The sequence below is a fragment of the Musa acuminata genome, chromosome BXJ2-9, assembly GCF_036884655.1.
Source record: "Musa acuminata AAA Group cultivar baxijiao chromosome BXJ2-9, Cavendish_Baxijiao_AAA, whole genome shotgun sequence".
NCBI lineage: Eukaryota > Viridiplantae > Streptophyta > Magnoliopsida > Zingiberales > Musaceae > Musa > Musa acuminata.
The window spans coordinates 16,555,826-16,570,795 of record NC_088346.1 but is presented as its reverse complement, the minus strand read 5'-3'; the positions used below and the strand labels follow the sequence as shown (position 1 = coordinate 16,570,795).

General features: G+C 38.3%; 2 protein-coding genes and 1 pseudogene across 2 annotated transcripts; 1 reads left to right on the top strand and 2 right to left on the bottom strand.

The window, feature by feature from the left end:
* Positions 1–907: 907 nt before the first annotated feature.
* Positions 908–8,819, bottom strand: LOC103998465 (probable arabinosyltransferase ARAD1). Its single transcript, XM_018818665.2, has 3 exons — positions 7,686–8,819; positions 5,926–6,291; positions 908–1,392 (listed from the first exon to the last, which is right to left on the bottom strand). The coding sequence occupies exons 1-3, from the start codon at positions 8,805–8,807 to the stop codon at positions 1,204–1,206; spliced, it is 1,677 nt and encodes a 558-aa protein (XP_018674210.2). The 5' UTR covers positions 8,808–8,819; the 3' UTR covers positions 908–1,203.
* An 810-nt stretch (positions 8,820–9,629) lies between these two features.
* On the bottom strand, positions 9,630–10,228 carry LOC135623274 (uncharacterized). Its single transcript, XM_065126056.1, has 2 exons — positions 10,030–10,228; positions 9,630–9,928 (listed from the first exon to the last, which is right to left on the bottom strand). Exons 1-2 carry the CDS (start codon positions 10,189–10,191, stop codon positions 9,809–9,811), a joined length of 282 nt encoding a protein of 93 aa, XP_064982128.1. The 5' UTR covers positions 10,192–10,228; the 3' UTR covers positions 9,630–9,808.
* Positions 10,229–11,982: 1,754 nt separating this feature from the next.
* On the top strand, positions 11,983–13,461 carry LOC135622791 (uncharacterized protein At4g19900-like; annotated as a pseudogene).
* Positions 13,462–14,970: the final 1,509 nt, after the last annotated feature.

Sequence of the window (14,970 nt, the reverse complement as noted above, 5' to 3'; positions counted from 1 at the left end):
TGGAGCAGATCTGCTGCAGAGCAGATCATGTAGAGGAATCGTACATCTTCGTCTTCGGTGCAAGCGCAAGCACCGGATCAGATCGAGATCGACTCAGACGTCGAAAGCGTCCACTGCAATGTGAGGAGGAGGCGTAGCTGAGAGGACGCAGTGGCTGCATTGTTGTTGCTGCAGCAACAGCAACAGCAGTAGGTGAGAAGAGGAAGTTGTGATGTGCAGATCAGCTTACCTCTCGATTGCACGGGAGTTGCTGTCACCGGGGCAGGGAATTGCTGAAGCTGGGACGGATCAACAAGGATTGCAGAAGGAAACGCAGTAAGACTTTGATACCATGAAAAATCATATTATGTAATTGGTTATATTCTTATTCATTGTGATATCCTCTCTCTCTCTCTCTCTCTCTCTCTCTCTCTCTCTCTCTCTCTCTCTATCTATATATATATATATATATATATATATAAAGGGAGAGGAGGGATAGATTTTTCATAAATTATGTACCTGAATTCAAAGAATTGATCCTTAATCATAAATCGTTTAGGGGATCACATATAGAATTTGAAATTCAATCATTTATCAATAATTTAAATCCTTATTTGCTTCTGTTAAGATCATTTTCTAAGATGATCTAATAATGTGCTGAGTACAATTCCTACTTGAAAATGCCAGCATATGATACTTAAAATATGACAACTCGCGAATATCTAGAATTTGCATCTTGTGATTTTTGCGGAGATAGACAAACTTAGCTGCTACCAACAAAGGTAAGATGGATCAAACACGAGAAGCATTACCAGTTTCCGAGCCTTCGAGTATGCAGTTCCATTTCATTTCATCCAATGAAGAAAAACTTGGCCGAGACAAATTGATCTACACATTTATATACATATATTAGGTCAAGGAAAAAGTATAAAACTGCAACAGAAAATGTTATTTCCAAGAGGGCCTAGAAGGAAACTTTGGTTGGTTCCACATACTTGCAGACCGTTCATCGACTCATACTGGAATCAAAGGGAAATGCTTCGACGTATTATAAGGCACAAATAATGAAAGAATTAACTTTAACAACAAAAAACAATATTTCTCCCTGAATAAAAGTAGTCAGACACACGTACAGTCACTTGGTATCAAACTGAAATTTCGTCTTCCCATCTGAAATAATCTCCTGACGTGCTTTGAGGTGTTGAGCCTTCTCATCTTCTGGACTCATTTTCTGATACTGATAGTCACATTCTGTTTGGAACATATACAAGAACAGTCGGGATCGTGGCCTCTCTGGACAAGACGTTTGTCACGGTTGATCATCAGTTTTATTAGAGGAACTTTTGAAGAAACTTGATGCCATATCTCATTTACAGTTCCATTTGGATCTTCATATTCAAAGTACCATTTCACCTGAAAAAAAAAATTGTCTGGTGATTAAATCTGAAACAAATGTACTACCTCAAAAGTAAATATCAGTTGACTTCTACAATTATTCAATCCTATTTCAACCTTTATTGTTTTATGTTAATCTAATTGTTTTATAATATGACTAATCCCATGATAGACCTGGCCGACTCTGATGCATAAGGGATGTTTAACAGCTCACAAGTATCACCATTAAATGCATAATAGTGTTCGTTCTGAACAAGATGACAAAAGCAATCTCAACTTTAGAAAGAATATGAGGTGTGATCATCAATTACAACTTCAAAATCATGGGACATGATAGTGAGGATTTTATGGAAAACTGATGCCTAAGATCTATTTCATAAGTAAATATTTTATTAAAGACTTTATGGACTGTTTTATAAGAAGCAAGCTCTCTATATTTAAAGTCATTGACCTCCCCAAAACTCACATTGGTGGAAGTGCAGTGTGTTGAATTTTCATTACTTGCAAATAAGTACACCCCTTTTTTATTAGAAACAGTTGAATTTTCACCTAGAAACACTATGCCTTTCTTTTTTTATAAACATCAGGATAATCGTTATTGAAAATCCTACTTGATATGTGTTGAATTTTTTTCAATATTTGAAGTGCCAAAGGAAATAAAGTAAAATGTTTAATTAAATCTCCTCTAATCTAGCAACAGATTAGCTCTACTAAGGATTCTAATAAGAGTGTAAAAAGAAGGGTAATAAGTTTTCATTAAAGGGGAATTCAATGGGAGAATTATGTATCCTAATGTTTCAATTTATGTGAAAGAAAGAGGCTGCAGCCTACACATCACAAAATAGTAAATCCTTACCTTACTGAACATAAAATACAATAGGATATCGGACTGGACAGGGATCAATATGTATATCATTAAACGATCTGTATACTGAACCAATCTCACTAGACAAATTCAGTGTAATTAAGTATGGAAAAGCCAACCAGAAAGTGCTTAAAAACAAATATAAAAAGCTAGCTCACGAATGATATGGTAAAAATTGTAAATGGGCTACCTCAAGATTAATATGGTAAAAAAAGACACTACTTTGTAAGCTGTGACAAAGAGCATTGATTATGAGTTCTAGAAAGACATTTTTGTGCATTTTCCTGATCACATACAAAGATAATGTTCATTATTTTCAAAACACCTATCATATTCAAAAACCAAAAAGTAATATTATATTAAAACAAAATTACGTTGTTTATGATCCTTTCGCCAAATATTTTTCAGCACTTGTCTTAGCTTGGTCATCATTGATATTTCTAGCAATGAAACCATTTTAGTTTTGAGAAGACTGGTGCCACACATTAATTCTGTCTTTTTATCCTCCCATAGCTTCATGTTTGTTTTTAGTATCCAAATAGTAAGTGCAATGCTGCATGTACCCTTTGCCTGTGTATATGGTATATACATAGATGAGTAAATTTCCTCATCTTAAACCTTTTATCACAATTCCACAACTCAATAGATCAGCATCTAATCCTATCCTAATAGCTTTAATCTTTATGGGATGTCTAACATGTAATTCTATTCCCATGTTATTGTTTCTCCTTCCTATTTTGTTCCTTTTTGCACTATTTTGTTCCTTGTAGTTGTATTATGTAATTATCCTTTGATAATTATATCCATGAATTAAATTTCCTTATCTGAATATATTTCCGCATTCCAAGTCAAAAATCTGAGCCAATACTCAGACCAACTTCTTCATCCTCACCATTTGAAATGGTTCATGAATATTTGCGCTATTGCCACTGCATCTAGGTGCAGATAAGATGGTTTTCTTCCCATGAAATCCTTTTCAGCACTAACCTTTTTGTTATGGAAGCATTCACATGATAAGATATTTTTCTTCAATTTGTGTTTGAAAAAGATTTATATATGAAGTATGAAAGGATCAGAAATGGCATGGGGGAAGATACTATTTTAATGAAGTATTGTTATTCTTTAATATTAGAGGGGCTGGATCAAGCTACATCAAAAGATACTTATGTTATTTTTTTGCATTTTAAAGAACTGGTCCAAATTTACATCTAGTCACCCAGAAAGCCCAACCTCAACCATATCCCAACAAAACCAACAAAAAAAGAAAAAAAAAAAAACCTTTTCAATCTTATAGATAAATTTAACAAGGTCTATTTCTGAAATAGAACTTACTAATCTTGTAACACCATCGTTCGACTAGCCATCAAAATACCATCTCATCTCAACTACCTAGAAAGAGTAGAGACCATAGAGGACATCACATGTGTAGTTCAATCAAATTATGTCCCTCTAGTTCAAAACAAAGTTTTATAAGACTATTACTGTAGTAGTCATCCTTTCTCTGTCACTCTGGTTGACAATACTGATGTACAACATCATGTTGGTTAGATAGGTTAGATAGTCTTGCAAGAAATTTCCTACGAGATATGATTTTGTATGTGATAATTAAGGTGTAGCAAAAAATTTAAAGATACATAGGGCAGTCATGTATGATGAGAACTTTACACTGCACAAAAATGGCATCTGAATTAGTCCACATTAGAGACTTCGGACGAGAGGAAAGACCAAAGAAGTTTTAATGTATAATGGTGATTTAGAATATAACAAACCTTAACCATTCAGACACACAGACTTTACAAAAATATGGCAAAATAGATTCACATAGCCAATCATAAGCAGATACTATTGTGGTTTTTGTCATCTTCAGCAGCAAATAATTATTTCAAGCTAGACCAATAATGGCATATACCCAAAAATACAAGACTGCATAATTTAATAAGAAGTGAACAGAAAAACAGTCAATAGAATACAGTTTAGCAACTAATGTGACATCCACCACAACTAGCAGAGAGAGATATTATTAAATTAAAAATAGATATTCATAGATTTTAGATTCTACATACACTTCTATAGACCACTTAACCATATAACAGTTTAGCAACCTTGTTTAGAATGTAACTGTATCAACTATCATCACAATTTTGTGTTAAAAGGAAAAGTCCTTATAGAAGGTTTGCTGGATGACCAGTTTAGAGCATTTATATGATGATCAAGAAACTACAACAGATAAAAGTAAGTTTTCTGGATTCTATGATTTCCTACAAAATAAAATGTGGTAAAAATAGTTCTCTGTGGAATATTTGCCCTGCAACTAAATGAACCTGTAGAAACTTTGAGTGGAAAGTATCTCCGGCTACAAGAGAAAAGCAACTAATTGATGAACCGTCAATCAATTTACTTTTGACTTTCAAATACATGCATCTAATTCAAAAGCATTATAAATCTATAAAGAATTTGAGTCAGTATTTGATTGAAAACAAAGTAGGGAAATAGAGAGAAAGAGAGGAGAAAAGAAAGAAAAAGAAGTGTGAGATAAGAGAGGAGAATAAGAGACTAAAAGAGAAAAAAAAAAAAAATTTTCATTCAAATCTGAAGTGATTTATCCATTGACAAGAGTAATGATTCCTAGGGGTTTAGGAGTTAAGAAGCCTTGATATAATCAGTGAAAGTCATGATTCCCAAGAGTAATCTCAAAAGTTGTATGCTTTTTAGAAATCCAAAATATGACTTCTAGGATACTTAAATAGGAAATGATTGCACTTAATACAAAATGAGTCCCTAGGTTAGATCCTAAAAAAACCAAAAGACTCTTTAATTTTCAACAAAGCTCTTAAAATTTCTAGACCAACTAATTGATGACTTTTTATTGATTTCTTTATCTAGAATAAACATTTCTGAAATCCTTTATAAAGCTAGATGGTTCTCCATCAAATGCTTTCTTACCTTACTCATCCATGGCCATATGAGAAAGCATTCTTGACAAAACAACTTTTGCTCCAAGGCTGGGAGAAGAACATTCAACCTCAAGTGAAAACAAGTTGTCCTAGCGAACCATATGGTCAAGTGATCAAGTTCATAATCATAAGGCCCTCCCATTAAGCTGGTCATCTCATGCAGGAATTCTAAGCCAAATAAAAAAAAGGATGATCCTAAGCTACGATTTGAGAGGGAACAGAAGTCCCAAGGTTCAATGCTGTCATGATCATGATCGAAAAACCTAAAAAGTACATGTTTCTACCTATCTTTAGGTGGATTAGCACCAAACGTACCCCCATCTTATGTTGATCATGAAAAGTAAATAATAATTCAAGACCTCACATTTATGCACACAAGAAAAGAACAACAGGATATGGAGTTCTTGCATGAAATCTTAAGCTTAAATGAAGTCAAACTGCCTTAATTGTGAAATCGAAGAGGCAAGAATACCATATCAACTGAAACACAAGCAAAAGTTCTATATCAACTTACCTATGATTATCTTTATAACAAAATATAAAGATATATACTAAAATATATAGTGTCTATCTAGGTAAAATATATACTAAAATGACAAATTTGAATCATTGTGAATTCCAGTGTTTTCGATAAACCAACAGCAGTAAATGGAGTTCTACCTATGATTATCTTTATAACAAAATATAATTGCATAAAATGATGAACTTTGGAACCAGAACAATAATCCCTACCATTTTAAGTTCTTGCTGGTATTGCAAAATCCTCTCATTGCTGACTTTCCTGATCTTTGAAACTAGGTATCCTGGCTTCACTGCACTAATAGTATCTACAAATATCGCAATCTTCTTGTAGTTTATAACATCTTCAAAAGGTAATTCGATGTAGTCACTTACTATCACCGGGATGCATAAACTAACAATTGCATCAAATAACCTGCAAGCTGAAGGGGTATCTCCTGCAGGATGTAAGCAGAACTTAGATGAGTGCATCCCTTGTGTTGCCATGCGTCTACTCTCCCTGGACTGTGTTCCATGTTTTATGACAACATCCTTCTCATCTTCAAGTATTTGGAAAAGAGTATCACGTACTTTTCCACCCTATTAAGGAGAACGGATAGACTAAGGCATGTTCATTATTGCAAACGAAAGAATAAATTCTTACATGCAGTGGAAACAACATCCTTACCTAATGCTTACAGATGGCGCTGCCCTTAATAGGCCTAGTTTAAAAGAAAGAATACATGATTGTATATGAACAAGGAGACCATTAATATAAATGAATAAACAAAAATAATAACTTTTTAATGGTGAAAAATTGGCTTTCGTTCGTCTTGTTTCAATTGTGTTGCTTCATTTGCATAATGCATGTGTCCAGGCTCAAAGTAATATGAATTGTTGTATTGTGATAATATCTCGAAAAGATAGGCCCAAAACAAATTTTACCTGCCACAACATCAGTAATTATTTCCATACAATTTAACATTAAATTTATATCATCACAAGGCAGATAGTTGAAGACAAACATGCAGATTGAGGATATTGCCAGAAATGAAAATATTAAAAACAGTCATGCTTCTTATACTGTAATGTCTAAAGCAGCACCTAAAAATCCATAGATAAGATTATAAGTCATCAATTTTGTGCCCACCTCATCTCATACAAAGAAGGATATGGGAGAAGGACGTATTACTTTGAATCATCTACTTTTACTGACAAAAACACAATGAATTCATTGAACAAATTTGTTCATGGTCACCAATAAAAATCTACACATGAATACAAAGGTGATCACAACAATCATTAAGAAAAAATAGGGTGTTCGGTGGACAAGGCTCCAACCACTATACTCTATAGTGGTCTGGAGAGGGACAAAGTACCAATCTAATTTTTGAAGTAGAACAAGTCATAATGACCATTAACACGGAGCTTTAATTGTGATTCAGAAATGAGTGCACTTGACAAACTAGTTAGAGAAATCACTTGGTTAAGCATTTGAAAGGAATATATATGTTGTAGAAAACATGTATCTGTAAACAGTCATTTCATATATCAGGAAGCAATGATATAATCACTAGTGCCTATCAGAATTAAACTTTTTTTTTTTCTGAGATTTTTGTATTTAAAGGCAAATTCAAGAACCAAAATATGGAATGTTTTTGTTGACATTGTTTTTGTTTATACCATCATTCATGAGACATCTTGAAGAAAAACCTTCCAAATTTTTTGAAAAACAAAATCTAGAAAACCCACAACACTTGGGACGCTTGAGAATCTGGATCATCTATTTTAACCAATAAAATCCCTCTTTCCAACATTAGAAGTGTGGTATGAATTATGAGTACCATCTATGTAAACAAAACCTGTCACTTATTAGCTAGTCTACTTAAATCCAGATATGAGTTCCTTTCAAATAAGAATGATCGTTGGGCACGGTGATCAAAATTCCACTAAGGAAAGAAAGAAAGAAGAAGCAAGTAAAGAAATAGTTATACCTCCTTCCGGTACCGGTTGCCCATGAAAAAAAGAAGCGAATGCCGGCCTTCTACCCCAACGTCCCTCTTGTAGGAGTTGATACGGTGAGAATACGGCAATATAACATCCTTAATAAGCGATGCCTGATCGGCCCTGAGCCTCCCGAAGTCCGACACCAGGAGCACCGCATTCCTCACCCGATCTATCACCCTGTAGAGCGCATTCGGATCCTGGCACACGATCACATGATCCCTCCCCCTGTTCCGCCTCCAGTATTCCTGCCCTTCGAGCCACTCCACCAGCTCCTCCTGCGTCCCCTCGTCGCTGTACGCCGTAGAGCCGCCACCGCCGCCGCCCGGTATGTCACTGCCGCCGGGACGGATCGGGTTGACGACAAGGCTGAGTGAGGAGAAGAAGGGCACGTAGAAGAGGTCTGCTTCGTCGGGGTCGAGGGTGAGCCGGAGGGGTGAGTTAGGGGACCGGGCAGTGGGGGGACGGGCGAGATCGGATAGGAGCCACCACTCGGCGGAGTGCTGGTGACCGGGATATCGGATGTCGGCGTCGTTGGCGGGGACCGGGGAGCCGCGGGCGCGGAGGTAGCTACGGACGACGCCGTAGGTGAACTTGGAGGGGAGGTCGTAGAGGTAAATCTTGGGAGCCGGAGGAGGAGAAGGAGAAAGGCCGATGGCAGCGGAGGGGGAGGGGGAGGGGGAGGGAGTCAGAAGGGTGTGGAAGAGGGCGTAGAGGAAGAGGAGAGAGAGAAAGGCGGTGGCGAGGGTGGGCTTGAGGAGGGACCGGCGGGCCATCTTTAGGGTTAGAGCTATGGTAGGGGAAGGAGGTGGGGATGAGGAGGAAGGCTTGGGTTTTCTTGGCTTGGTTCGGTCGGACATCGGTGGCTCACTCCTCTGCGGCACCGGGGGATGCAGCCGAAGAGACGCGGACCGCCGCCGGGGAAAAGGCCGCTTTTGCCCCCAGAAGAAAGGAATCGACAGTTGGGTTTCGAACCCTCTCGGGACCTGGATTTTACACTTAGCCCTCGGTTTCGTCGGCCTCCTCCCTGCAGGATAGATACCCTCCACCCGGACTCGAGGATTAAAAATCCGGTTCTTGATGTCAACCCGCTTCGTAATAGGTCTCATCATCAGGATGCTAATTTTACATCTCGGACCCGTTCGGATTGGATCGGATTTGATCAACAACTAGGAGTGAAAAATGACACAGTAGTAGTAGTAGGTATCGAGGGAGGATGATTTTTTTTTGTGTGTTACTCGAATACTAACGTATTCGTCATATCACTGACACACACATCAGCGCTCCTATGTCGTCGATATATCATATCCATAAACCACATCGATAAGAATATAGTTTCTATATAATAAAGATCATAATGTGCTACGGCACCTCCGTAAGGTCGTCGAGCTCGATCCATTCTCTCGTTGTTCAAAAGAGTATAATGACAAACCTAGTCAATCTGGCAAGTGTTTAGTCATTTCCACGATTGCTCGCGATCAAGCAAAATTACACCACCTGTATGCATAACAGGGAGGATCCTCTCTGACAACAAATCATAAGTCTCCTAGCATCACATAAAATATTATCTCCATACGAAGAAGCAAAGGAGAGATGATCACATGACGACAAACCAAGCATATGGAAAAGGAAAAACTCTCCACCTTAAATCTTTCTCTTTATGAAGCTCATGAGTCTCCATTATTAACATCTGCGAAGCATTTTCTAACTTGAGCTTTAGAGGAAAATTAGATGACTCTTTTTATTATTATTTAGGAGCTTTCCCTCCCTCGATTAATTCATGAAGTTGCACCTGAGTTGTAGTTGGTCGTACCTCCCTTAAACCTACAACAGACTTTACTATTGGGGAGATCAATGTGGAACGAATTAATGCAGGTTCAAGAATTTTGAGAGTATTTGCCTGGTATCTTCCTCATCCCATTTCTCCAGTATGATAGTTCCAATCCAGGGCCAGAATTAAGTTCATTTGCAAGAAAACATCACAAAAATATAACTACAGAGAATTAATCTAGCATACATCAAGGTGGATAAATAAGCAGACGATGAAGGAGGCCGAGGAGTAGGCTAGATAACAACAAAGAACTGACGACTGATTGATCGATCGATCGATCGATCATTTCCTGGCTTCTTTCTCGGCTTTTCTTCGAGCCCTCCGCTCCCTGGTGCTGGCGGACGATCTGAACCCGCCCACGCTTTCTTTCTCCTCGGAGTCCTCCAACTCTCTGAAAGATTTCTGCCGACAATCAACATAGAGACATTTACTGCCAGGAAAAAACCGAAAGGTAGGAAGGAAGCAGGCTGAATGAGATGGCTGAGGTTAGCTTCAGCGCGCACCTCCCGCAGCTCCATGAAGCTCACGGCGTAGAAGGTTACAGCAGCAACTGCCGCTATTCCCAGAACAGGAAGAGCGATCTGCGCGGCACCCTCCATTTGTATTCTTCTTCTTTCTTCGTTTATTCTCAATCTCGGCTCTGCTCTTCGGTCGCTGATGACCATTCAGTGGTGCGGGTGTGGTGCTCTGTTTCTTATCTCTTCATCTATTTGTTCCAGTGGACCCGCCTGCCTTTAAACAAACTGAGAAGAAATCTAAAGACCATTTTTGTTTCTTTTACTGTATATCCCAAAATAAGGATCCAGCAGCAATGCATCACAAGATTTAGCAAAGGAATCGAAGGAGAGAAATCGTACCACCAATATTTAGAATACGGTAGATTGAGATTTAAATATGAAGAGGGAAATGATTGTCAATCTACAAAATGCTTTGATTAATCTAAAATTCTTTGAACTAAATTCGAGAACATATTTGAAATGTGAATATATATTTCAAACAAAAAAATTAATATTTAGTAATATTTTTTCAAATGACATCTAGCTTGGATGATGTAATTCAACATTTGACGGATGTTGATATGATTTTTTTTTTTAATTCTTAAAGTGCCTATAACATTATCTAAAGTTATAAGATCGCAAAAATAATTCATGAGAAACCAACATGATTTTATTTTCTATAAGGTTAAATTTTATTATTTATTTTTAGAGATTATTTTATATTTTATTTATATTATATATTTGGGCCGTAAAATTTTTTTTATAAGATTTCATGCGTTCATTTATTTTATTAAAAATATAAATTTATCATAAAATATTCAATGAACTCTTGAAATATAATTTTATCAAACAATGCTTACATCAATACATATTAAAAAATATAAAAATTGTAAAATAAGACATTATGATTTGGCATGGTACTTGTATTATTTACGACAAAACACATTGAGCCCATTACAACTTTGTTATGGTATTAATTATGATTTCTAGCACCCCCAGGAGGAAGAGAATGCCACTTCCACTCATGAGCAGACATTGATGAATTACAAGTAGTTTGCATTCAATCGTCTGTATCAAGTTGTCCTCAAATAAGTATACTTTAAATGACATAATGTTCAAATCATTTATCATAAATCTTCTTTCTAATGGATGATACAATGCACCACAGCACTTAATATTGTGTGATTTGTGATAGTCGGGGATACTTTTAAGGCCACCATATTCGGTGATAATATTATTCGGTTGTGTCAAATTCTAGTTTGATTAAGGAATTAATATTAAACAAAAAAAAAATTACACAAGATATTTGTTGCAGCAGCAACAACAACAACAACAACAACAACAACAACAACAACAACAACAAAGAAAAAGAAATCAATGTTACAATTAAAAAATTATAATCAGATTTCAGTTAGTTCAAATATCCATCAACGTTAATTATTAACTTTGTCATACCTTTTAAGATTTCATAAATGATTTATTTCAAATTTTTTGAAACATATAAAAATTAAAATTATTTAGACATGTACCAGAATACAAGATGATATTGCTTTTTTAAACTTAACCTTAAGTTTAGTTTTATATATTTTTTAAAAAATATTCTAACATTTATATTCATTTATTATGAAAATAATTAGTGAAAGAGATGAACTATTTATTACTCTAGTCATATTGTTTTTGTTAATGAACTGAGACACTTTGTAATTCTAACCAAAACTAATAATAAACTACAAAATTATAAAATTCGATTGACCATTTAGATATTGAAATCAACTTTTGAATCGGAAATCCAATTTTTCTTGGAGTTTTAACTAAATTTTAGGGGCTTCGATACGAAAATCCATTGATTTTAGACGATATATATATAATTTTATATATTTGCGAGAATAATAAAAATGATTGGTTTGCTGAACCAAAAACCTTCACGTCGGATCGCCGGCACTTCCGTAGCACCACTTACACACGCCTATGTCCTCTCCGCCGCCGCCGGGATGCTTCGCCACGTGCGGCGGCGCTCCGGATACGGCCCCCAGTTCTGCGCCGCCGCTACAGCCCTCATCCTCCTCTTCCTCTCCCTTTCCGTCCTTCACTCCCGCCTCTCCACCACCTCTTCCTCGTCCACCTTGCCACTTCTCCTCGACCTCGCCTCCGTCCTCCCCCGCCGCTCCCCTTCCGACGGCGGCCCTGTCGTCGAGTCTGACGACTCTGACAATGTCGCCATCGACGACTCCGCCGCCGTGGCCGATCGGATCGACGAGCTCGTTGTTCTCGAGGAGGAGGAGGACGTTGGCCGGAGTCTCGAGGAGGGCAACGCTGATCAGCAGGATCCAGACGAGCCGGAGCTCACTCGGATTCCCAGTCCTGCCCTGTTCTTGGATCACGCTCTCGGTGTTGCCCGTAGGCGGTTCGGCCGGGCGGACCTGGATAGGCAAGGCGATCGCTTCCTCCCATCGATTCTCGTCCCTACAGGAGTAAGATCGCATCGGATCGGATGATCAGCCAGTAAACGAGGACGTGCGGGCTGAAGCTGGACTCGATCCGGAGGATCGAGGACGCCCTGCTGCTCGAGGTGGGCTCCGGTGACTCGCCGCTGCGGAGGGGTGGATGCGGTGGCTGAAGGGGAAGGGGAATTTTCTGCGATGGGATCGGATGCTCTGGTCGAACCTTGAGCTGTTGAACCCCAAGAACCACCATTTTCTCCGAGGTGATCGCCTTGTGCATAGGGCACTGCTGAAGAGATGGATAAGTCTCCTTTTAGCGTGGGCGGGGGAGGTGAGGCTAAAAGAGCCGAGGGAGAAAAGCTCTGGAAGCGGAGAGCAAGAGGAGACAACAGGAAATTTCCCAAGGACGGAGAAAGAGAACCACTTCGAAGGAGGGTCGAGTGCATGTCAATGTTCGGCGGTGGGCGTATTTTCCTGGCTTAGACGCTCATTTGACATGTTCTGCTTTCATGGACCAGTTTCTCGATAGCGGGCGATGCAAGATAAGAGTTTTTATGGTGTGGCATAGTCCGCCGTGGACCTATGGTGTCCGGCATCAGCGGGGACTGGAGAGCCTTCTGCACCATCACTGGAATGCATGTGTTGTTGTGTTCTCAGAGACGATGGAGCTCGACTTCTTTGAGGACTTAGTGAAGGATGGTTAATGCGATCTTAATCTGAAAATAACTATACCTTTCAGCAGTTTCCAGCTAACATCTAGATGTTTGTTTAGCTCACACATTTAGAACCAAGTTTTTCTTCCTGGTTTCTTGTTTGAAGTTGTTTCTATATCTTTTTTCTTCTTCAACACATCCAGCTCTTGTTTCTGTGTTTTCTTCCTTTTTCTTAGACAATAGACAATCTTCTACCATCAGATTATGCAAATCATATTCTGCCAAATTGAACTATGAGCTCTACTTATGCTTATTTATGATAAGGTTATGACTGTACCATAGAGACATTTTTCTTCTTTTTTTTTTTTTGCGTCATATTCATTTTGCTTACATGCATATCCAACAACTGAAGTTTTTGTCAAATTTTAACCGTTTTAGTTTAATATCTCATTTTTGGCCATAAGAGAAGTAGCAGTAGTGGCTTGGTCGAGGCATTGCTATACATATCATTGTCATGTCTCATGATCGAGCAGGTGTTGAATATCGAATTTTTATGATGAAATCAATTGATGAGTTATGGTCTAATGTGCGTTTAAGTAATGTAGGACTAGCTTTAATTAGGAAAAGACAAATCGATTAAAGTAGTGGAATTAGATGTTGGGTCGGAATGGAACATGTCAGAAGATTAGACATTAGGTCGGACGATTGGTCGAAGTTTCGGTAGAAGACTTCGTGCCATGAGTTCGGGCATCAGGCCAGAAGGATCAAAAATTATGCTAAGGAGATCGGATGTTACGGAGGTTAACATGCCGATTGGGCAATACACCGAAAGATCGGACGAAGCGCTGAAAGGTTAAATGAAGTGCTGGATGAACTAATGATATGCTGGATAACATGTGATTCATGCTTGTAATCAATTGTGTCTTGATTGAAATAGTCTGGGTTGTAATTGAGTTGGTTTTGAATGTAATTAGACTAACTCAATTAGGGACCCATTGGGCTTGATCTGAGGCTGATTTGGGTCTATTAGGAGGCCCATTTAGTGACCCAAAAGTTGGGTTAGGTAGTGGCACTGCTATACCAAGTGGTGGAACCGCTAGAGGCTTAGTCTCCAAGAGCCCAGTCTCCGAGGCTATTAGGCGGTGGTATCACCAGATTGGGCAGTGGTATCGTCTGGACATAGTCTCCCAGAGTGTGTCAGGCAGTGATATCGCCTAGTGTCAGTCTGTAGGTGGTGGTACTGCCCAATATTGGCGATGGTACCACCAGTATCTCGAAAACCCGGGATGAGACCCTTCGTCTCCAAATTTGAAACCATTTTGGGTCTATAAATACCCCACTCTTTCCTGCTTAGGATAACAAGAAAAAGCATAAAAATGGGTTGTTATTCTGAATTGAAAAAGTGCTAAGTTTCCTCCTCCTCTTTAAGTTTCGGGTTTAGTCTAAGAGAGGTGTGAGACTTGTAAAGGTTGTCTCTTAAACTTGTGAAAAGGAGAAAGTTGTAAGTGGGTAGTTGATCTTCGCTCTTTGAAAGAAGATCATTAGTGAACGCCGATAGCCTCGACGGAAGAGGAATCGAGAGTGAACGTAGGTCGCGACGACCGAACCACTATAAAACTCGATTTACATTGCTAACTGATTTACTTGCTTACTACGCTCATTACTCTTACGAACATTTTTAAGTTAAATATTTTTCCGATATAAGCTTTATCGAACAAAATTTTTGAATCGTCGGAATTTTTATGAAAGCACTAATTCACGCAAGAGAAATATTTTTCAAGCATTACTCTTAGTGCCGATTTTGGTCCTAATAGTTGGTATCAGACCTAAGTTTTTTCTCATTTGGTTTAACA